At 54.7% G+C, this 22262-nt stretch overlaps 1 protein-coding gene across 6 annotated transcripts in view; it reads right to left on the minus strand.

The window, feature by feature from the left end:
- The window catches only part of Ptpru (protein tyrosine phosphatase receptor type U), a 76051-nt gene extending 54449 nt beyond the window's left edge, over window positions 1–21602 (minus strand). For 3 of the 6 annotated variants that reach the window (XM_028887588.2, XM_028887587.1, XM_028887584.2), the window contains exons 1-7: window positions 21408–21602; window positions 5994–6125; window positions 2671–2942; window positions 2133–2214; window positions 1913–2028; window positions 1470–1644; window positions 730–1023 (exon numbers count right to left, since the gene is read on the minus strand). In XM_028887588.2, the coding sequence (XP_028743421.1) occupies window positions 730–1023; window positions 1470–1644; window positions 1913–2028; window positions 2133–2214; window positions 2671–2942; window positions 5994–6125; window positions 21408–21480 (1144 nt within the window). In that variant the 5' untranslated portion in view covers window positions 21481–21602. The remainder of the gene's footprint in view (window positions 1–729; window positions 1024–1469; window positions 1645–1912; window positions 2029–2132; window positions 2215–2670; window positions 2943–5993; window positions 6126–21407) is intronic. The other 3 variants (XM_028887585.1, XM_037202984.1, XM_028887583.1) reach the window with 1 other exon arrangement.
- Between the last annotated feature and the right edge of the window lie 660 nt (window positions 21603–22262).

The following is a 22262-nucleotide window of genomic DNA, read 5'->3' on the forward strand; positions in this document are numbered from 1 at the left end:
AACAACAGCACCCTGACATCACAGAGAACCCAGAGAACCCCGCTCTCCACCCATCTCTCTTCTGATTAGTCTGCTGCAGCTGCAGGTGCATCTTGGGTCCTTAGCAACTACTACTTCACCCTCCTAAACAAGAAGAGCTGACTCCAGGCTTAATGCCAGGCCAGGGAATCCAGACACAAATCCACCACACACAATTTTTAATTGACAGTGTTTAAGACAGAATAGAGCTGGGCAGTGGTGGCCCACATCTTTAATTCCAGCTCTTGGGAGGCAGAGGCAGGCGGAACTCCGTGAGTTTGAGGCCAGCCTGGGTTACAGAGCGAGTTCCAGGAAAGGTGCAACAAAGCTACACAGAGAAACCCTGTCTCAAAAAACCAAAAAAAAAAACAAAAAAGACAGAATAGGAATTCTGGCCCCCATCTCTGCCACTAACTAACTGTGTGTTCTTTGCCCCGTCACCTAACATCTCTGCCTCAGTCACCTCATGTGTGAAATGGGTATGACAACAGCACCTCTCTCTGCTAAGCTTTCTGGTTTGTTTCCTTGGTTTGCCTTTTTGTTTTGGTTTCGTTTCGGTTTTTCTTTGTCTCCTTTGTTGGTTTTATTTCGCGTTTGGAAGCAAGCGATGGAGAAGTTGCCTCCAGGCTGAAAGACTAGCCTCCAGAGTCCCTGACAAATGCGTGTGTATCAGGAGGCTCTGCTGCCTCCATGGAATGGGGAACAACCCACCTGCACACTTGGTCCGGCTGAGCAGCGGTGGTCCCGGGCGACCCGTGCCTCCGTCCCCTGGGCGCGTGAGCAGCACACTGATCTCATACTCGGTGTCTGGGTCAAGATGCCACAGCTTGTAGGTCTGCAGGTTGACCGCGTGCACCTCGGCCCACGGGCCCCGTGCCATGCGGTACTCGATCTCCTTGCGCACGATCGGCCCGTCGCCAATGATGGAGTTGGTGTTGAGCTGGATGATGAGGTAGGTGGGGCCTGCACGCAGCAGCTGTGGGGGCGCGATGGGGGTGGGAGGCTCTGCGAGGACAGAAGAGGGGCCTACTGATGCCACCACCTGGCCCCAGAACTCCCATAGCTCCAGCCACACTGACTCGACTCCGAACTCCCAAGCCCAGACCTGGGGGACCCCAGCACACTCGCTGGCTTAGTACCTGAAAAGCGCAACTAGACAGAGCCTCATTCCTTGTGCCCTCCTCCGACAAGACCAGCCCCTCCCTCAGTGACACTGTTCCCTTCACAGGTCCATCAGTTCAAGTCACAGCCAGAGTCTAACTCTACACCCCATTCTGCTCCCATCACGAGACCCTCCCTGTCCTCCCAGGCCACTCAAACTGCTACCAAACCCTCAACTAAACCTGTTCTGGGACCCCCACCTCTAAGGAGCTACTTTCAGGCACAGCCCTGCGGATTTCACCCTATCCTTCCCCTGCAGCCACAGCCTTCTTCAAGGCCATTCCGCTGACCTTTGACGATGAGCTCTGCGAAGTTGGAGACACCAGCCCCGCGTGGGGCCTGAGACACACAGCGGTACAGATCCTGCTCCGCTCGGCCTACGGAGGCCAGCGGGAAAGTGGCCAGGAAGCGGCGGTGGCTGATATGCCGCACCCCGGCCGCAGGCACCAACACCCCACTCTGCCGCTGAAGAGAAAGAGGGATGGGAGAGTCAGGGAGCCTTCCAGCCTGGCAGCGTACGTGAGTCCCTACTGACCCGGGGGCTTTTGAGGATGCAGGCACTGCCCTCCACCCGGGGGTGAAGGGGAATCCAAACTGGCAGAAGCGCAGCCTGGCAAGACACAGTGTATAGATGTTGGGGCGTGACTCGGAACCCCAAAAGGGAACCAAGCCTAGAAGAAATGCCCTGCCCTCTGCCACCTTCCTGGGCCAAGTCTACCCGGGACGCCCTCACCTGCAGAAGGAAGCGCTCTGCCTCTGCGGCTCTGCCTGCTGCCATGCATTGGAAGGATGCATTCTGGCCCGCATTGACCTCCACGTCTCCGAGGCGGGAGAAGTGAGGGGCCTTCGCTGTGGGAAAACAGGCAGAGCCCCAGCATGAGCTGGGCCTGCATGCCCTGCAGGCAGGAGCCAAGGCTACCCTCATCCTTGTGTCCGAGCGGACTGGGACTCACCACAGGGGTAGCTGAAGAGTAAGATGTCATCTAAGCCTATGTAGCCCTTGTGGTCTGGGGAGATGAGGGCCTCAAACAGCACCTGGGGGAAGGGGGAAGCCAACTGTCAGAGTGACAGACCTCCAGCCCAGCTTGGGCCCCAACCCCACCCTCCTCTCCCTCAACAGATGCCAACCCGGCTGACACAGACCCTCACCACCAAGCCAGCTGGTGCAGGGGTGTGGGCAGAGAAAGCAAAAGCAAGGTCAAGGCTAGAAGATCATTCCAACCCAGACAATCCCACAAAGCAGTAGAATCCTTCTGGTCAGAATCTCCAGTTGAGTACTGCTCCAACTCACCTGCAATGCCGGCCACCCTATTAACAATGACCCCCTGAAACTCTACCCACACTGACCCCAGACTAACTCCAAACATAGAACCCTGGCTTGACTCCTGATGCTGGTCAGGTATTCATTCCGACCTAGTCTGACCTCAGGATGACCTGCCCCTGCGCTTACATCCAAGCCCAAACTGACCATTGACTAAAAATCCAGCCCACCTGATACTCATTGGGCCAGAAGGTGCTGACGGCCAGCTCGGCCTGGTGCCACTGGCGGCCGTGGGATCCAGTCATGTTCCACACAGCGCTGCCCAGGGGGCCCCCATTCACACGCACGTAGACGCCCAGGGTGCCCGGGCTGTGCCCATCCCGGCTGTACAGGAAGTAGCTGAACTGCACACAGTGGGTGTCATTCTCACTCAGGGTCTGGAAAACGATGTGAGCCCTCTGGCCTGGAGCATGCTGGGAAGCATTGACCATCAAGTAGGCACCTGGAGAGAGAAAAGGAAGAGGCAAGGAGACCTTAGGGGAGGCCAAGATCTCACTGAGAAGGGACAGAAATGAAGGGCCCACCAGGAATCGAGGGTTCGGGATCGGAGTTTTGAGTTCTGATCGGAGCTTTGGTCACACGGGGTAGATCTCTTCCCTCCCCAGGGTCTGCTTCCCAAAGGAGAGGGCTAAGACAGTAGAAAATACAACCTCAACCTTGTCAAAGCCCCTACGGCCCCTCAGCATCCACGGGTCACCAGTGCCCCCAGCTCGGTGCTGTCCTGGGAGATAAGGATTAGGTCATGCTTCTCTGGGAGTGGAGAGCCTGGCAGAGGGCGGGTCCCTTGAGGTCAACGCTTCCAAAGCCTCAGACACTTCCCTGTGCTGGGTACTTCCCTCTGGCTCTGATCAATTCATAAAGTCTGAGACAATCTTGCTACCAACCTGCCGTTGCCTCGGGCCTTCCCTGTGTCCTCAGACAGGCTCTGAGCCCAAGCTTGATGACGATGCAGGGCAGACTGATGGAAGGATTAACTTCCTTTCCCGCCCTCACCAGATTCCAACACCAACACCCCACGGCCCAACCTGAAGATCCTCGACCTGTTATGGAGGTGGTGGGGAGCGCCTCGGGACCTGGCTGGGGGCTGTGGCTTCCCTTGGGGTACTGGGAGGAGGGTGCAGCTGCCAAGGAGAGACCCAAAGCCACCCTTGCACAGCTCGGCCTCCTCCTCCCAGGCTCGGTTGACAGCACATTCTGAGCCTGCTCAGGAGTGCTCCTAGGGAACTCAGCTCGAGGGACCTTATTCATCTCCGTGAGCCTGGAGCCCTGTGAAAGCGGCTGCTGCCTAAGGTCCTGCAGGGGTAGGGAATGAACTTCCAGGTCCCTATCGCCACTGGAACCCTAGAAGGGGCACATCCTAGCCAGACACTTCTTAGCCAGCTCCTGTGGAGTCTCCTCTCCTCTAGGTAGCTTCTTCGTCTAATGTGACCTCTTCTTGCCTCCTCTTCCTCTGTTCCCAGCAGCCACCCCCCCACACACCCCACACATCCCCGTCATGCACTCCTCCATCCCCATGGCTCTCTTTTCTCCCTCCTGCTCTCCTCTGCAATAATTTCCCTTGTTTTGTCTCCATCCACCTGTACTCCCCTTAGGCTGACTATATACCAAGCTCACTCTCCTCCCAGACCTAGATCACCAAGGAAAAGCGAGAAACAAAGTGGGCAGGTCCGGAAAACATGAATCTAAGCCAGAACTCTTTTGGGGGGGGCAGAGAGGGTGAGAGGGGTGATTTAAAGACAGGGTTTCTCTGTGTAACCGCTATGGCTGTCCTGGAATTTGCTTTGTAGATCAAGTTAGCCTCGAACTCAGAGATCCGCCTGCCTCTGCCTCCTGGGTGCTGGGATTAAAGGCGTGTGCCACCCTTAAGTTAAAACTTTTATATCTACTTATACCTGAGTTCCTATTAAAACCTGGGTTGAACAGCTGGGTCTAGGGTGCACAGAGGTCATGCAGAGCCCCTGCAGGGTGGGTACCTTTATATATGTCTCTCAAACAAGCTAAACAGTGATACCTCTAGAGCAGACACAGACAAGGACCAAAGACCCTGCAGAGACAGACTGAGCATGCCCAGAATGACACAGACGGGCAATGACCAGACTGGTGGGGAGGGCCATGACAGAAGCAGAGTCCACTTCCAGAGCCCAGCCAGCCAACCAGCCAGGCCCTGAGAGACCTCTCACCTAAGGCCCACCACTAAGCTGCCACGTCCCTGACCTACTCTTGCCAGCAGATGCCATCTTGGTCATGCTGTGAGCTAAACAGCCAAGGCCCTGGGCCACCTCTATAACAGGACACAGGGGAGGGAGAGTCTGGCTGGCTGTCCTGAGGTTCCCTCACAGTCTGTCCTGCCACACAGGCCTCATCAGTAACGAAGTGGCTCATTTGGCCTCTGTCCCTCTAACCCTTCTCTTTTTTCCTTTAAAAAAGTTTTACCATGGGGCTGGAGAGATGGCTCAGAGGTTAAGAGCACCGACTGCTCTTCCAGAGGACCTGAGTTCAATTCCCAGCACCCATATGGTGGCTCACAACCATCTGTAATGAGATCTGGCACCCTCTTCTGTGTACATAATAAATAAATAAATCTTTAAAAAAAAAAAAAAAAAAAAAGATTTACCTGCCTCTGCCTCCCAAATGCTGGGATTAAAGAGTGTGCCACCATGCCCAGCTAAAAAGATTTTTTTTTTAATTTTATGTGTCTGGGTGTTTGCCTACATGTCCGTGTACCACATTATGTGCAATTTCCTGAAGAGGTCATCAGAAGGCATTGGATCCCCTGGAACTGGAGCTGGTGGTGAGCTGCCATGTGGTGCTGGGAATTGAACTCGGGTCCTCTGAAAGAGCAGTCAGTGCTCTTAACCACTGAGCTCCCTCTTGAATTCCCTGTTCTTTTTTCTTTCCTTCCAGTTTTATTTTGAGGGCAGTATCTCACCGAGGAGCCCAGGCTGACCTCAAACTTCTGACCCTCCTGCCCTAGCTTCGAGTTTACTCTTAATTCTCAGTTGATTCTGCACCCAGTGAGGATGGCTGCTAATTGCCAGGCCCTCCAATAGCCTCAACAGTAGCAATTATACAACTGACCCGCTGGGTGCCACCTGCTGTGCCCTGTGATATGGGCTACTGGCCTCCCACGTCACGGTCAAGACAACAAAGGCTCAGAGCTGGTTAGATGATGGGGCCAGGGTTTGAACCCATGTCTATATGATTCTGGAATGAATGTTCTCAAGGCTATCATCTGATTAGGAGACCAATACCAGAATCTACATCTAGCCTCCTGACACCCAATCTAGTAATCAAGTTACCCAGAATGCCTGGTGTGGAAGTAGGGACAGAGTAAGGCTGGAGTTGGGAAGGGCCCAGGGCTCCCAAGAAGAGGGCAGAGACCCCATTTCACTTCTCCTCAGTGTCTTCAAGTTCCAGAAAGAGCAGAAGACCCTGAGGGGAAACTAGGGAAGGCCTGGAGGAGAAAAATAATGGTGATGGAGAGCAGGCTCACCGTGGGGCAGGTCCGCAGGGGCCCGGGTGCCAGGGTGGATCCGCACTTGTTCCCACTGGAAGTCATCGTACTGAGCCTGGCTGTACTCACAGGGCACGACTGGGTCACTCGGCTCCTCGAAGGTGCAGCCAGCTGTGAGGGCAGGGCCTGATTAGCTGAGCCCAGGCAAGGCCACTGACCAGGAGGACTCCAATGGAGCCCTTCAGGTTCCCCCCACTGTCCCCTCCTCCCGTGCAGGCCACGCTCTCCCCTCCTTCTCATGGCTCCCTCCAACTAACAAAATTCTCCCTCCTCCACCCCAACACCCTCCCCTCACCGTCCCTTACCAACACCAAGACTTTCCACTGCCCATTCCCCCACCTCATCCCAGGATCCCCAACAGCTCGATCATCCAACAAGACCCTCCTTAATAAAACCAGCCATCATTATCATTATAGAAATCAACCTACAAGATCAGCACTAGATTCATCCTGTTTACTGGCTGGGAAATGGAGCCCAGCATAGCAAGATGCTAAGCACCAAATGCAGAATGCCATCTCCTGTGTCAGGTGACAACCTGAGAGACACCAAGGGGATTCGGCCACTGCCCAAAGTCAATCAACTTAGATCTCTGTCCCCGGGAATATGACAGCGTGTGGTCCTGTGTGGACTGAACACATATGTGACTGTGTTAATTCTGGTGACCGGAGACCAAGATTAATAATCTGGATGACAGAGAAGTGAAGGAGGGACCTGAGAGGCGTGTGAACCCCTCAGTTGGTAGTGAGGTCCATTGTACCTCAGCTGGTTCATCAGCGCCTGGAGTTGGTACCAAATAAACCCAAGCCTCCTGGTTCAGGAAGGGATTTGAGCTGAGCCTTGCACCCACTCCCCAGCCATAGATAGGATCTGCAGCCCCAGCAAACTGAACAGTGTTGAGAGAACTGGCAGGAAATCAAGCCGGTCCTGTCCTGTTTGCCTATCAGACCCATTTGACAGATGAGGTGACCAAGGCTCTGAGAAGCAAAGGTATTTGCCCATGGTACAGCACAGTAGCTCAGTGGTGGACGCTGGAGACTTGGGACAGACTTGGGATTGAATCTTAACTTTGCCATTTGCCATCCCTAGCAACTTTGGGCAAGTTGCTTCCTCTTTTTGAGCCTCAGTTTCCCCACCCACACATGGGATTGCTGAAGATTTACAAAAATCAACACATGTGAGCACTCAGGAAACACCAGCTTAGGCATGCCATTGGTTCCTGTACGAGGAAAAGAAACCGGATTTGAATCCATGCCCATCCAAAGCCCACACTCCCCAGACATATGAGGAGGGGCAGAATGAGTTTCCTCTAGGTCTCAAGAAAGGAGGATGGGACAGACAAGAAGCCAGCAGGTGAGTGGCATTTACAGGGCAGGCAATGACTGGCCTCCCTCTGTGTCTCGCCCATTTGCATGTTTCCACCGGCCCTGTAAGTCAAAACACACAGGCAGAGCCAGGCATGACTGGGCTTGTCAGTTTGGGGGTCTCTCATCTCCTTGAACCCCACCAGAGAATGAGAAAGAATGAGATGTGCGAGAGTCTGCACCAAGCAGATTGGTGCAGGGAAATCTGTGCAGGAAACAACTCATGGTGATTTTCTGTGGCTTTGTTTGAAAAACTCCAGTCAGCGCTGTGCCCTGAGGCATGAGGTAAGTGAGTTTTAATGTCATCTGTGTCAGAAGGGCCCCAGCTTCCCCCCTTGAAAAAGGCCCGCCGTGCATGCAGAACAAAAAGAAATGGTGGCCAGTGAGTGTTCTTCCTGGAGGAGGGGAGCACTTACTTCCTGTCCTTGAGGGTCCCAGCCAACCACTGGGGCACTGTAGGAAAAAGCATGACTTAGATCCCAGACTGGAGTCAGGCCCTTCTGATTCCTATACAAAGGCAAAGTGTCTGCCCCAGGCATCTCTGCCAGTGCCCTGGCAGGCCTGAGGTAGCCAGCCCTGCGGTTTCTTTCCATCAGTCCTGAGCCAGGCACATGACCAGACAGCGCTCCCACCCCACCCAGAGCTTACTGACCTCAGACTACCAGTCAGACTGGGGTCTCTACTCAGACCACAATTACATGATTCTGCCAGGTGACTGACCCTCCCAGGCCCACACCTTAGCCTGTTGACTGTGCCTGGCCAGAGTGGCCCCAGTCTTATCCATATGACACTCCCTTTAAATGTCAATCAAATAGCCACCAGGTTCGCTGACTCCTGCCCTCTCTATGGAACCACAGTCAGGATGACTGACCCCATCCGGGGTGACCTCTTAGCCAGGTGTGACCAGTCTCACAAATCTCTAGTCAGCCCAGCCCTGGATCTCTAAACCAGGGCCCGTTCAACTCCCATCTCTCAGAGAACAGGTCTCACCTCCTCCCCAGCTTTCCCAAAGATAGGAACAGCCAGTTAGTTCCTCCGGCTAGGGCTACAGCACCACCACAAGGGGGCGCCAGTTACCACCATGACCAACGTGCACGAGGAACTCGCATTTAGAAAGTGGCGTCGTCGTTATTCTTATCTTACAGATGGCTCGTGTGTGATGCTCAGAGACGAGCAGGGGCCACACAGAAGCAATGTGCAGAAGACACCAATTAAACCTCCTGTCTCTATCCAAGGAGAGTAGACACAGACAAAATAAGCCCCCGATCTGGTTTCACACACAAGGCATGTCTCTAAAGACAATGCAGTGCAGGATGACCAATGATGGCCACTATGAGAGACATAAGAATGATTAAGGGCACAGGGCGGACTTCAGTGATAGAGGAGCTTTGCCTACCATGTGTGAGGCCCTGGGTTTGATCCCCAACATGGGGAGGGGGGCTGGGAAGGAAAAGGAATTCTATCTTGCTCTAGGGAGGGGAGGCTTCCCACCTGAGCAAAGGTGAAGAAATAAAAGCTAAGAAGGGCCAAGGTTATGAGACGGGGAAAGGGCCCATAAAGAAAAGAAAAGGGGTGTCGGCACATGGAAGCTACATCTGAGCTGAGCCTAGACCCACAGGCGTGAAGGGAGGAAGGACGGCACCTGGGTTTGTCCCCTGCATAGGGAGGAGCCCAGGCTGGCTGACATGATGGGAAACTGGAGGCTGAGGCCAGTTCTTAAAAAGCCTTGGATGCCAGGGTAAGGAGTGGAACCTCATTTCTATCTGGGGAGCCATAGGAGGTGTTGGAGCAGGGAATGCCTGGATTCTGATGGTCCAAGCAGGTGTCTTTTCCAGAGTGCAACAGGGTCAGGCAGGAACTAGAGACCAAGCTACCAAATGGTCTGGAGCCTGGTGTCAGATTGGCAAGAAAGGAGACCAGAAATCTCATCCTGGATACAAACAGCACACCCTCCAGTCAAGAGAGTGTGTACATGCATGTGCATGGGCAAACACACACGCACACGCACACGCACGCACATTCTCTTTCCCCAATTCTAAAAGTTAGGCTGGGGACAGTGAGCGAAGACGAGGTCCCTCTTTGGGTACCTCATCTCTGTAGAGAGCTCTCAGAGAGGATGGGTTGAATCAATGCGGGACCCCAGCGCTCCCCCAGCCTCAGCTCCAACTGGCCCAGCAACATTCCTTCGCTAATCTCCCCAATCTGGCTGGGCGGTTGCCTGAGCAACCGTCAACCACAATTTGGGAAGAAGGAGGGATGGCTTATCCACATCCGGCAGGCATGCTCTGGGCCTGATGATGTCAGGGACCAGCAACCTCTGAAGGGGCCTGGGATGGGTCCCCCCAGGGGTCTCCCTCTCCCTCTCCCTCTCCCTGCCTCTCTCTCTACCGTGTGTGTGTGTGTGTGTGTGTGTGTGTGTGTGTGTGTGTGTGTGTGACCTAGCTGAGGGCCTGACAGGACCACTGGTACAAAAACACTCAACTACAGAAGAGGGAATCTGCATCTTAGTCCAGCTGTGTGGCGGGGTCCCTTCATGACTTGGGGCATGTGACTTGCCTTCTCTGACGACAGTCGGGAGGACCTCTCAAACTAACTATGCCAACCAGGGTGACCTCTTAGACAGCATGACCCCTTCTCACTGATCTCTGGCCAGCCCCAGCCCTGGGTCTCTAGGCCAGGCCCAGTTCAGCTCCTCAACTGTGAAATAGAAGCAGGGGTTATGACCCTGACTTCATTTGTGTGAGTTTACAAAGGCCAAGTGTGGTCGCTCACTCCTCCGATGCCAGTACTTGAGAGATGGAAGAATGGGCATGAGGATTGGGCATTTGGGGTCATCCTCGGGTACATAAATGAGTTTCTGGGCCAGCCTGGGCTACATGAGACCCTATCTCAAATAAACCAATAGTAATAGTAATAACAATAAGAACAATAACTGTAGGTGTCCTCAGGGGAAGGTGTGCATAGGAGGGCACCGGTGTCTACCAGCGTGGGGCTCTCAGAAATACTGTGAAGTTGGTTCATGGAACATACCTACGAGCAGAAACACACAGGCGCATTCTGCAGTGGGCATGAGCTTAGAGGAGGTGGATCTTTGTACAGGGCAGAAAGAGGGGTGTGCGTGCGTGCGTGCGTGCGTGCGTGCGTGCGTGCGTGCGTGTGCGTGTGCGTGTGCGTGTGCGTGTGCGTGTGTGTGATGCACAAGCCTGTCCTCCTCTAGCCAGGACAGACAAGGCCTGTGCTCTGGGCTTACTGCACCTGCAGCCCTGTGTTTTCCGAAGACCCTGCGTAAACAGAGCCTGTTTGCAATGAGATTCTCGTTCTCTCTGTTTTGTCAACAAAACGTCCAGTTCCCAAGGGTAGCCCCAGAAGAAACAAAACTTCTCTAGACAGATGGCAAATTCAGTCTGGAACCTCACCCTGCCAGGCCCAACCCAACCATACGTAGGGACCCCATAGACAACCCCAGCAACAACGCCAGCCTGGTCACCGTCCCTCCCTCTTCTAAGCTACTGAACTCAATCCTGGACACTCTAGCCCTACTCAGGCCTGCTTAGCTCTCACCTCCTCCCTTCCTGAAGTCAGGGGCTAGCTCTGATGCCTTTGAACCCCATCCCCAAGCCTTGTATATAGCAGATGGTCAACTGTGCCCAGACTTATTAACACCAAGATCCTAGCTGGTCTAACCTCGACCTTAGCTGCACTAAGTCAATGATGTGACTACGGCCTAGCCCTAGGCTAACATATCCAAGCTGAGGTCAGGTATCCCAGACCTGACCACCAGAACCCTGAGTAACTGATAAGAAGCACAGTAGGGCTGGCAGTAGAATACCCATCTAACCACACAGAGTTCAGCAACCAGGGAGACCACCCAGGGCTGGCCACAGGCTGAGAAAGCTGGAACCACCTACGGAGCCAACAGAGAGCCTAGCAATGCCAACATCCTGCCATCTCCCCCGGGTATGAGAGGAAGTCAGCTGCAGCTGAGGAACTCACAGCAGACCCTTTCCCATCTCTAAGGCCAACACTGACTATGAATTCTAGAGTCGACGAGAGGGTTGCTCTATTGGCACTCCAGGGCTGAATACCATATATCCGTTAAAAAAAAAAAAAAAAAAAAAAAAAGACTATGAAGTGGGGTCTCACTGTGTGGAAGTACAGCGGGCAGAACACACAGATCCTCGGCAGGGCACATGCCCTGCACCACAGCCACATAAAGACAGTGCAGGCTAGAACAGCGCAGGTGTGCACAGGCTCCAGGGAGAGGGAGGGCCGTGTGCTGCCATGATGGGGTCTGCTAAAGACAGAGCACAACGGACAGACTCCCACAATCCTGGGCAAGGCCGCAGAGCACACAGCACTGACATCCGCTAGGCATGGAAGAGCCGGTCAGGGCTGTGCAGCGGGGAACCACAATCATCTTGCGTATATGTGGTATATATATATACCACATCTTGGGTATATATATACACCAGATGGGGGATGTGGCAGAGGGGAAGGTGGGAGGCTCCAGCCTTTCTTCTGCTCCAGACACCAGCATAGGACCTGGTACAGAACACTAGCCTCCTCGCAGAAAGGGTCTGCTGTAGCATGAATCCTAATTAGTCTTAATAAAAACCCAGAGCCGGATATCAGGGGTAAAAGTTGAAAATCAGAGAGATAAAAGAGCAAGCCACAGCCACCTCTCACCTCACCAACTCCTCAGCCTTAAAGGACTGAGCTCCTGTCTCCTCCTGCCTTATATTCCTTTTCTCTGCCCAGCCATATCACTTCCTGTCTCAACTCTCTAGTGTTGAAATTAAAGGTGTGTGTGTCTCCCAAGTACTGGGAGCAAAGGCATGTGATCCCGAGTTATTAAAGGTGTGTGGCACCACTGCCTGGCCCCTATGACTAACTAGTGGCTGGCTTTGCCCTCTGATCTTCAGGCAAGCTCTATTTGTTAGATCATACCCAAAACATCACCACAGTCTGCCCAGCCCAGGCATAAGGGATGTCACAGAGGATGATGCAGGAAGGAAAGGAAGGAACACCATACAGAACTAAGCACCAGGGATGGCAACCTAACCCTGAACAGAAACTAAATGTGGTCCTCAGCAGTAGGGTATGTGCAGACTCCAGGGATGGGTGTGAGGTGGCACAACACTGAAGCACCATGATGATGCCCCGTGGAACGATGGATTTGGTTCCAAGGGTCCTGGGTCTGGAAGCTCAGCGGAGCGCGCACAACCTGGCAGGAAGCCATTTCCTCTCAATGGAAACACCTCCTTTTGGAGGGAGAAGAGAGGAGACAGTCACGCAACTTAACAGGCTCCAGAAGCTTGGGAAGTTACAGGATTCCCAAGACCTGCTCTGAGGTTATATAAGCAGTAACAGCTCCTGGAGAGAGAAGACTCTCTGCAAGCTGCCAGGGATGAGGCTTTCAGGAGAAATTCCTCATGCTGGGGTGGGCTTTTCCTCAATGCAGCTGCCTTCGAGGTACCGGTGTTTCTGCAAGGAACCCCATTAAACTCCTCGATGCACCAAGCTAGACATGGGTGGAATTGTTTCTTTGGTCTGTGGCGTGAATACGCGTTTGTTTGCATCTCCCCAGGAAAAGTCACGCAACACAACCCTACAGAGAACAGATGCATAACAAGGTTGACTCTCTGGGTGGCAGGTCCTGTGCAGCTCAGAGGCGATGCAAAACTCAAGCTGCCCCCAAGTCCAGCAAAAAGCACCCGAGTTATGTGCAAGATGATGCAGAGAGGCACTACACTGAGGATGCACAGAGATGTGACCCCTCCCACCGCTCACCACAGAAAGCTATCCACAGCCGGCTACCCCGACACCTCCACTGTAATTCACTCAGGGAAATGCTGAGAGGCCACAGAGGCAGCTTCTGGGCAGCTGTGGTGAATGCAGTGGGGAAGCTGGGCTGCTAGACATAGCCAGAGAGGTACAGTGGAGAAGATGGGACAATGAGGCGATGTAGACTGTGTCCCTGAAACGTGATGCCCGCACGCAGAGGAGCTGTCCTTCGAAACAGCAGGGTCCACATGACCAGGGCAGTGCAGATGCCCACTGCAAAAATGCAGTGCACCACATGCCAACATCCAGTGTAATGGCAGTAGGCCGTGTGTTGGCAGTGAGCAGCCACGTGAGCTGCTGTGCCCAAAGACCAGGTTGTGTCGACACAGCTGATGCAACAGACTGCTGTACAGCGTAAACATGCAGAGTGGCTATAGAAAGCCGTGCGCCGATCTCGGGTGTCATGCTGTGTGACGGTTCCCCACCCAGACACCCAGAAAGAGCCGCCCTCCCAGTGTAACCCTGGTATCCAGCAGAGCAGCAAGTGCCACACCATGGAAGAGAGCCACAAGAAAGTGCAGCGCAGGACAGCTGCAGGGTGGAGGCTGTGATCAGGACGCTGCAAAAATGGAGGACACAGAGACTCTGGAAAAGCCCCACATCGCCGTAGCCCAGCATTCACGCAGTCGAACAGCATAGGCTGAGTCATAGGGCAGTACAGGACACCAGGTCCGGAAACCCAGACTGCACTCCTACGAGAAGGCCAGGGCTGAGATGCAGTGCCTCTGTCTATTGCGAGGCAGACATGGGTTCATCGGGAAGGTACTGTGGGAGCATTGTAGAAGTCTCTTGAGGCTACCCTGGTGGGGAGTCACTGAGCCTCCCGGAAAACCCAGTACCTCCAGTTCTGCCAGGCTGGACTGCTGTCAGATGCAGGCTGAGCCTGCTCCATTGCTCTGTGGGCTTCTGTCCACCATCACTCTCTCCCTCCAGTATCTCCCAGTGACTCTGCAAGGGCACAGGATGAAGACACTGGCACCCATAGGGCAGGCGCTGCCAAACTCAGCCACTATCCAGGTATTCTGTCTGACCAGGACCTTGGAGTACTGGCAGGCAAACAATGGGTTTGGATTCTACTGAAAACCTTTTGGACGATTATAGTGCATCCTCTGGCCCCCGGCCCAGGGTAGGGCAGGACAGGAGAGACAGAGGGAGGGGCCTGGCATGGGATGTGGGATGAACAGGAGGCAGAGTGGGAAGAGGAGCCTGCCCCAACAAGCCTGGATCCTCACTCCTTCCCCATCCACCACCAACATCGCCTCTCCCCAGGCCTGGACTTCACCAGGAGCCAAGGACAAACTTTTCTGAGCACGTGGAAGGCCTGCAAACACAAACAAACACACACACACACACACACACACACACACACACTTGAGAATAATTCACACTTACAGGGTGCTCACTATGTATCAGGATGTGTTCTAGACTAAACATGTCCAAATATAAAAGACATCACATCATCCTGGGCACTGTATAGCATCTCCATCCTCATTTCCCAAGTGGAATCACTCAAAGGCCCAGAGAGGTCATTACCCACCCAGATGTCACACAGTGAGAAACATTGGAAACTAGGATGAGAATGCAGATGGTGTGGTCTCAGAGCCCATGTTCCGATCCATGACATTCTAGGCGCAAACACACATTTACACACATGCACAACATGACAAGAAGGATACACACTCGTGTTGTGAAATAATCTTTTTATATACTGTGAAGATGTATCACTCCAATTGGTTTAATAAAAGGCTGAATGGCCAATAGCTAGGCAGGATTTCCAGGTGCAGAGGATGCTGGGAAGAAGAAAGGTGGAGATGCCAGGAGACATCTCCAAGGTGCTGCAGAGCAAGCAGCAGGGGCATTACAAAGTAAAGGTAACTGAGCTACATAAAAGAACATAGATTTAAAAAGATGGATTCATTTAAACTAATTTAAACCAGTCAGAAACAAGCCTAAGCTATCGGCCAAGCTTTCATAATTAATGATAACTCTCCATGTCGTGATTTGAGAGCTGACTAGTGGGAAAAAGACTCGCTACACACTGGCATAAACATGCACACATGCTCATGCTAAACAACATGCATCCCGTTCTCTCAGTTGACACTCGCCCATCTCCAGATAGGCTTCTGTCACCTCTCAGTTATCACCACATATCCCGCAGCTGTCCCTCATCTGCCTATCTGCATCCCCCAGCCACCCCTCAACCTAGTCATTCCTCCACCACCACCTGCCTCGCGGCCAGCTGTCCCGTTCTCACATATATCGCCATCACCAGCTACCTCCCCGCAGCTGCACTCTCAGCCCCGGACCTGTCCCTCTAGCCTTGACCGAGGTCCTACCTGTAGTACCCCCAAGGCTGTGTCCCACTATTCCATCTCAATTCTTTCTCTAGCTTCTGCCTTCAACTCTCAGCAACAGTGCCCCAACCCGCCCCCACCTCAACTGCCTTTCTCTTGTCCCCTCTGGGTCCAATTCTAAGTCCTGGGCTTTGTGTGGTGGGAATCTATTCAAGACCCACCCCACCCCACCCCAGAGCCACACAGGCACAGCTTCTTCAGACTTGGCACCATTTACCATGCTGCAGGCCACTTAAGGGAGCTTATCAGCCTCCCACTGACAGCCCTCCACACCCCAGGACCTCCCTTCACCACCCCCACCCCCCGCTAAGCCTTCCCTGTAACATCTGAGGGTTCAAACCCATGCAAACACTCCATGAGCACCCACCATACACCACTAAGGGAACCAGAGATGGCAAACACCCCGCTCCGCCCTCAGAGGGCTCCCAGCTGAAGAAGGGCAGCCTATGATCAAGCAAGTCTTACAAGTCCACCCCAACTGTCCGGTGGGGGCAGGGCAGCTTTACTGTGACAGCGACAACCAATGGAGCTAGAATGGAGGGAGAAGAGTCTTAGCAAAAGGCACAGAATGGGCAAAGGTAGAGACCTGTCAAAGGGCGCGGTGGACACTAGGGGTCTGGATTACTAAGCAGATGGCTAGGAGCAGAGTTCAGGGCAAGGGACCCAGAGGAGGCTCTTTCCTATAGAAAGAGCTGGTCAGGCATGGCATGGCCTGCATGATAGGGTTGCGGTTTAGTCCCGGGAGCTAAGGAGACTCGAGGCAAAGGAGTGGCAGCAAGCACTCACAAAGGGCACTTTGGTGACAGGCAGGATGTGATGGAGGTTGTGGCAGGGAGGGGGAGCGTATGGGGCTGTTTCTCAGTCCACACCAGCTCCACTCTCTGCAGAGCCCAGGCCACACTGAAGCTCTGCTGGCTTGTCCTTTTAGAGCAGAGGTTCTCAGCCTTCCTAATGCCGCAACCCTTTAATACAATTCCTCGTGCTGTGGTGACCTCCAAGCATAAAACTACTTTGTTGCTACTTCATAATTTGTAGTTTTGCTACTGTTACGAACTGAAATGCCACTATCTGATATGCAGGATATCTGATCTGCTACCCCCAAAGGGGTCTCAACCCATAGGTTGAGAACCACTGTTTCAGACAAACACAGTCCACAGATCATTCTACAAGTGCGGGGAGGTCCTCTACTTGTCGATATGCTGATAACTATTAGCAGTGTGTAAGAGTTGAGGGCTGGAGACTTGGCTAGTGCAACTGATGAACTAAATTAGTATTTTAATTAATTGCACCTAATTTAAACTGAATGGCCACATGTGAGTAAGAAGCCACCCCTGCAAGGAAAGAGCATGGCCATAACTATGGAAGCTTCTATTGGATACGGCGATCTGGACCGATGTCCATGGGCCCACAGAACCTGGAGGCACCAGCCTGCAGATCAGAGCCATTGTACAATCCTCTGTACACCCCAATATTCTCACACCCTGGGATTGGTGCACCCACTCTGAGGCACCCAGAAACTCTGTACCATTCCAGGAATGAGATACTGGGCGATCCCCAGGTGTCACGGCTGTTTCTTCCCAACTCCAAACTCAGATCTAGCCACAGCAAGGTGACCAGAAGGCTTGGCACCCTGACAGGCCATGCATGTGCCTTGTGCACCTGGCCCCTCCATGCATAAACACACATGCACCACTCTGGCTGCCCAAGCCACGGGATCACACCTGTATACATCTGTCTGTCTTCCCCCAACCCCTACAATGCTGGCCTCTCTTCTCTCCAGCTCAGAGACAGTCCCTCGGGATCCAGGAGGAAGGCTGTGGCCTCCTCTACCCAGGCCACGGTCCATCTGTGACTGCGGACTGAAGGCATGTCTGCCTCACATGGGCTCTCCTCCCTCCTCCCTCCTCCCTCCTCCCCATGTTCAGACTGACGGTTGAGACTCGCTGGACGCCTCGCCAACGGTTCTCCTGATCACAAAAGCCTGGGACTCCCTGGACTGGACAAGCTGAGCCAGCAGCTAGGGGTGGAGCCAGGGGAGGGGAGAGGAGGCGGCACCAGGAGGCCGGGGGAGGGGCCCTCCTTCAAGAGCTCTCTCCCTTCAGCCTCTGCCAGGGACTCAACCTCTTTAACTCACAGCTCCCAGATGACACTTTCTGGACATGGCCTTTTCACAACGTAACACCATCCACCAGCAGAATTTTCCAGAGTCTTACCAGAGCAAAAAAAAAACTCAGCCTTCAAGTCTACGTTCAGTGGAGCCACTGCGCCCCCATCTGGGCATCTCCAGCTCTGAATTTGACCCACTTGACTTCATTCATTCTTTTCTGCCTTTTTTTTTTTTTTTTTTTTTTTTTAACTACAATGTCGGTTGCTCTAGCTAGCATGGGCAACTCACTGTTGCAACTCAGGCTGACCTCAAAACTTGCCATCCGTCCTCCTGCCTCAGCGTCCCCAGTACTTGGAGTACAGGACTGAACCATATCACCCAGCTTCATTCACACTCTTGGATATCATATCCATTTATTCAGACGAGGAAGCTCAGACCTAGTGCCTGGCACCAAGTATTCAGATCCACAGTGACTTTCCTTACAGAATTCCTGGTCTCATAAGGACCAGGTCATAAGGGTGACAGGACTAAGAGATGGTAATTCCAATATCATATAAAAACCCAATCAACACCTACCTTCTCTTTCCTAGGCTAGAACAGAGGAAAACCAAGGAAGGCTTCAAGGGGGAAGTGATACCTCAGCAGAGAGACAAACTGGAGACTCACATTGGAAGGTGTGGAATCAGAGAGTCCTGGCGAGAAAGAAGGGTTTGTACAAGGTGCAGAGACGAGACGGTGGCTGGTGGGCACTTAGGGACTAGTGGTAAATAAGGCTATCCAGAACACAAGATGGGGTGGGCCAGGTAGGCAGGGGCCAGAGCACTGACGGAGCCAAGGGAAAGACTTAACTCTGGAACTACTGAGGAGCTTTGAGGAGGATCTGAGGAGAGGTTTAAACCGTGCATTTTAGGAAGAACTCTGGCACAGTGGAAGGAAGAGGCTGCAGCCTTCCTGCGGGCGGAAGATGGCTGAGGAGGGAGAGAAGGGAGAGGTGGCAGAGGCACAGGATGGGACACTTCAGGACACAAAGGGAAGCCCCCAAGCACCTCCTGCCACTCTGGTTGACCTAGCTGGGTGTGGAGGCCACCCTCCACGCCCAGCTGGGGACAGCATGGAAGATAACAGCATGCCTCCAGAAAACAGGGCATGGCCATGGACCTCCCCTGCCACCAGATACAGACAGGAGGCAGCCCGGGGGTGTGGCATAGGATCCAGGCCACCCTCCTGGCTTCCTGCCTAGCCCCCCTTTCTGGCCCAGAGAGAAATCTGGGCTGTCCTGACAAGCCCTCTGGAGACTTCTCCCTCATTCCTGCCGTCCACAACTCCAGTGACCAAAAAGACATATTGAGCCAGAGTGCCACAGGAAAAATTACTGGGCCAGGTTCGCACAGCTGAGAGACACCCTACACAGACCCCCACCTGGTGACTAGGGAGGTAGGCAGGGGACTAGATTCACTGTCTAGAGTGCAGACAGGGGGCTGCCACCCTCCTTCTTCCCCAGGCTTCTGGATCATTCTATAATAGTAAAAGCTTCAAAGGTGCCAGGAGCTTCAGAAGTAAAGTGACTCACCCAAGGTCACATACACACAGCAAATAGCAGAGGCAAAATATGAACCCAAGTTCCCTTGACTTCAAATTAGCCTCTCGGGCTTTGCCACACCCCTCCAATCCATCTTCGGGCCTTCCCAGCTAGGGGACTTTACATTCTACCAAGTATCACATGCGATCATTATTAACACCACGAAGCAGATGGGGAAACTGAGGCACAGGAATGAGAATAACCTGCAGTAGGTCTCCCAAACCTTAATCCTGACAGTCCACTGTCATGGCAATTGAGACCCAGGTGTGTTCTCAAATCAAGGTGATGCGGGTGGGGTGGGAGATCTCAGAGTGGAGGAAGGTTAGAAGGTTTGAGAATGATCTAAGAGGCAGGTTGCCTGGATCCCCCCCCCTCTCAGGTACCAGGAGGTCAAAACTGAAGCTGAGTAGCAAGGTCCCAGAGCTGCAGGGCAAGGCCAGGATAGCTCCGGGGAGCTACCCCTCCCCCGGAGTGGGGGGCGGGGCCGTGATCTAGATCCCCGGAGGCCAGCTGTCTGGGGCAGGCAGCCTGAAGTCTGTCGTCGTTCCCCCCCCCCCCCGCCCGAGGCGGCATCGCAAGTCACGGCCCTGCTTCCACCCGAGGCGGCTCCCCGCTACCCCAAGCCCGGTGGCTGAAGCCAGGGCAAGAGAAAACCCTGGAAGAAGCACGCCCGCTGGAGGGACCGAGGCCCGGGGTCCAGGCCTCAGGAAGGGACTGTGGGCCACGCACATACACAAGCACACCGACCGACACACCTTCCACATAGCACAAGATGCGATGCGCTCGCGAACGCACAGACACGGGCGCTGGACATACACATTCAGACAGGCGAAAGCACACACACGCGCGCGCGCGCGCGCGCACACACACACACACACACACACACACACACACACACGAGCGCGCGCCCACACACACCCTCCAAAGGACGCCAGACTCCAAAGCACACACAAGTGTGCGATCACACCGCAGGTCAAGCGGGAGCCCCACGCACACATTCACACACACGTCCGCACGCGCGGACCCGGCTGGCCGGGAGGCCGCACAAAGTTGCAAAGCAGACGTAGGCAGCGTCCCCGGGGACCGCGGCGTTCCCGGCGCCTCTGGCGAGCCACGATGGGGAGGCCGTCCCGCGGCCTCCAGCCAGGCCCTGAGGGGGCCCCGACGCCGCAGCCCCGCCCGCACCCGGGTGCGCCCCGCGGTCCTCCCCACCCGGGCGCCCCGCGGCCCTGGCGCCGCCTCGGATCAGCAGCCAGCCAGCGCCGCGCGGAACTTGCGAAACAACAAACGGCCCGAAATGTCGGAGTCGGAGGCCACGGCCGCGTCTCTACCCCCTCCTTCCCTGGCCAGCCGCAGGGCCGCCCCAGCCTCCGAGGGACGCTGCCGCGACAACTTGTTCCGGCCGGGTGCGCCACGCACGCGCGCGCGCGCGATCATACACACACTCACACATGCACACACACCCTCGGCTCCCGGCCACACTCGACCACGGCCCAGGAGCGCCCCACGCTCGCAGTATTCCTAGCCACGCAGCCAACGGGCACCGACACACTCACATCTACTCCAGACAAGCTCCCCCACACGCATTCTCCGGACCCACACAGCACCGCACACCCCAAACGCTCCCACAGGGACACTCGTGGACACAGCGCACAGACAACACAGGTTCAGATCCGTTCCCACGCCTGCACACATACACACACCACACACGCACTCCCGGGGCCCACACTCGAGCAAGATCCACAGAACCCTCGCAGCACACGCATAACACAAACACGCGGGTTCTCGAACGCACCAGCAACAGCACTCCCGCCTGGGGAATACAAAAAAGCCAACAAATGCAACACAGTGTCAGACGCAACTCCAGCCAAGCTACGGAAACTCAAATATACAACCCACTTGGCAGCCCCGACAGACACCGGCAGACACGAGCTAGAGCACACCCGGTGCCCCACGCAGGCAACACGCACGCCAGCACACTCGCAGCCGCGGTACACAAGCAACCTCAGCTTGCACACAAACTACGGACACCGCGGTCACAGACCTTCGGAGCATACGACCGAGCATCCCGCACTCCGACACGCGCGACGAGCCATCCCCGGCCCCTGGTGCTCGCGGGATGAGCTCGGAGGGACCCCGCGCGCTTACCTGCGGGAGTCTCGGTCTCCGGCGCGCAGAACTGGAAGGTGAGCGCCAGGACCAGAGCCTGAGCACGGGCCATGGCTGGGGCGCCGCCGCCTGGGTCCTAGGGACCCGCTGCTAGGAAGGCGACGCCACCGGAGCCGAGCCTGAGCCCAAGGCGAGCGGGAGCCGTAGCGGAGCAGCGCCGCGCGGAGCGGGACTGGCGCCGAGTCCAGAGCGGGAGCCCGAGCGAGCGGGGCGCTGACGTCAGGCCCCCGGGCACGAGTTCCGCGGTCTCGAGGCGTCCCCTGCTGGCGGTGGCGCGCGCTGCGGCCCGGGTCCCTGGGCCCGCTGGCCCCGGCGCGCCCTTCCCCCACTCCTGCACCCCGTCGAGAAGACCCATCGGCCGGTGCCAGAATTCACATGAGCATTCCCAGACAGCACATTTGGTGCCCTCGGCTGGGACTGTGATCCAGGGACACTTGGCTCCTCTGTCCCCTCCATTGTTTAACTTCTTTCTACCTTGGCCCTTCCGAATACACATTCCCATCTCCCTCCAGTGACAGAGCACTCCTCGACCTACCAAAAAACGTTGTTGGGCCTTTAGAATTCTGGCTTTTACTTTCACTAACACGAGATTCACCTCTCCCATTAACTCCCGTGTCTCCTTCAATAGCCTCTGGCTACTCGGGGTAAATAAATTTGGAACTCTGCCCAACACAACTACCAGCAAACTAGTTGTCAGTGGCTAGGTAAGACCAGGCACCATGTAAGTGCCTCTCCCGCTGGGACTCTGTTAATCTTCACCATTGCCCTAGGAGACACAGACCACCGTAATCCCGATACACAGTTGAGAAAATTGAGATTATAGAGAGTGGCTTT

This window comes from Peromyscus leucopus, chromosome 2, assembly GCF_004664715.2.
Source record: "Peromyscus leucopus breed LL Stock chromosome 2, UCI_PerLeu_2.1, whole genome shotgun sequence".
Lineage (NCBI taxonomy): Eukaryota > Metazoa > Chordata > Mammalia > Rodentia > Cricetidae > Peromyscus > Peromyscus leucopus.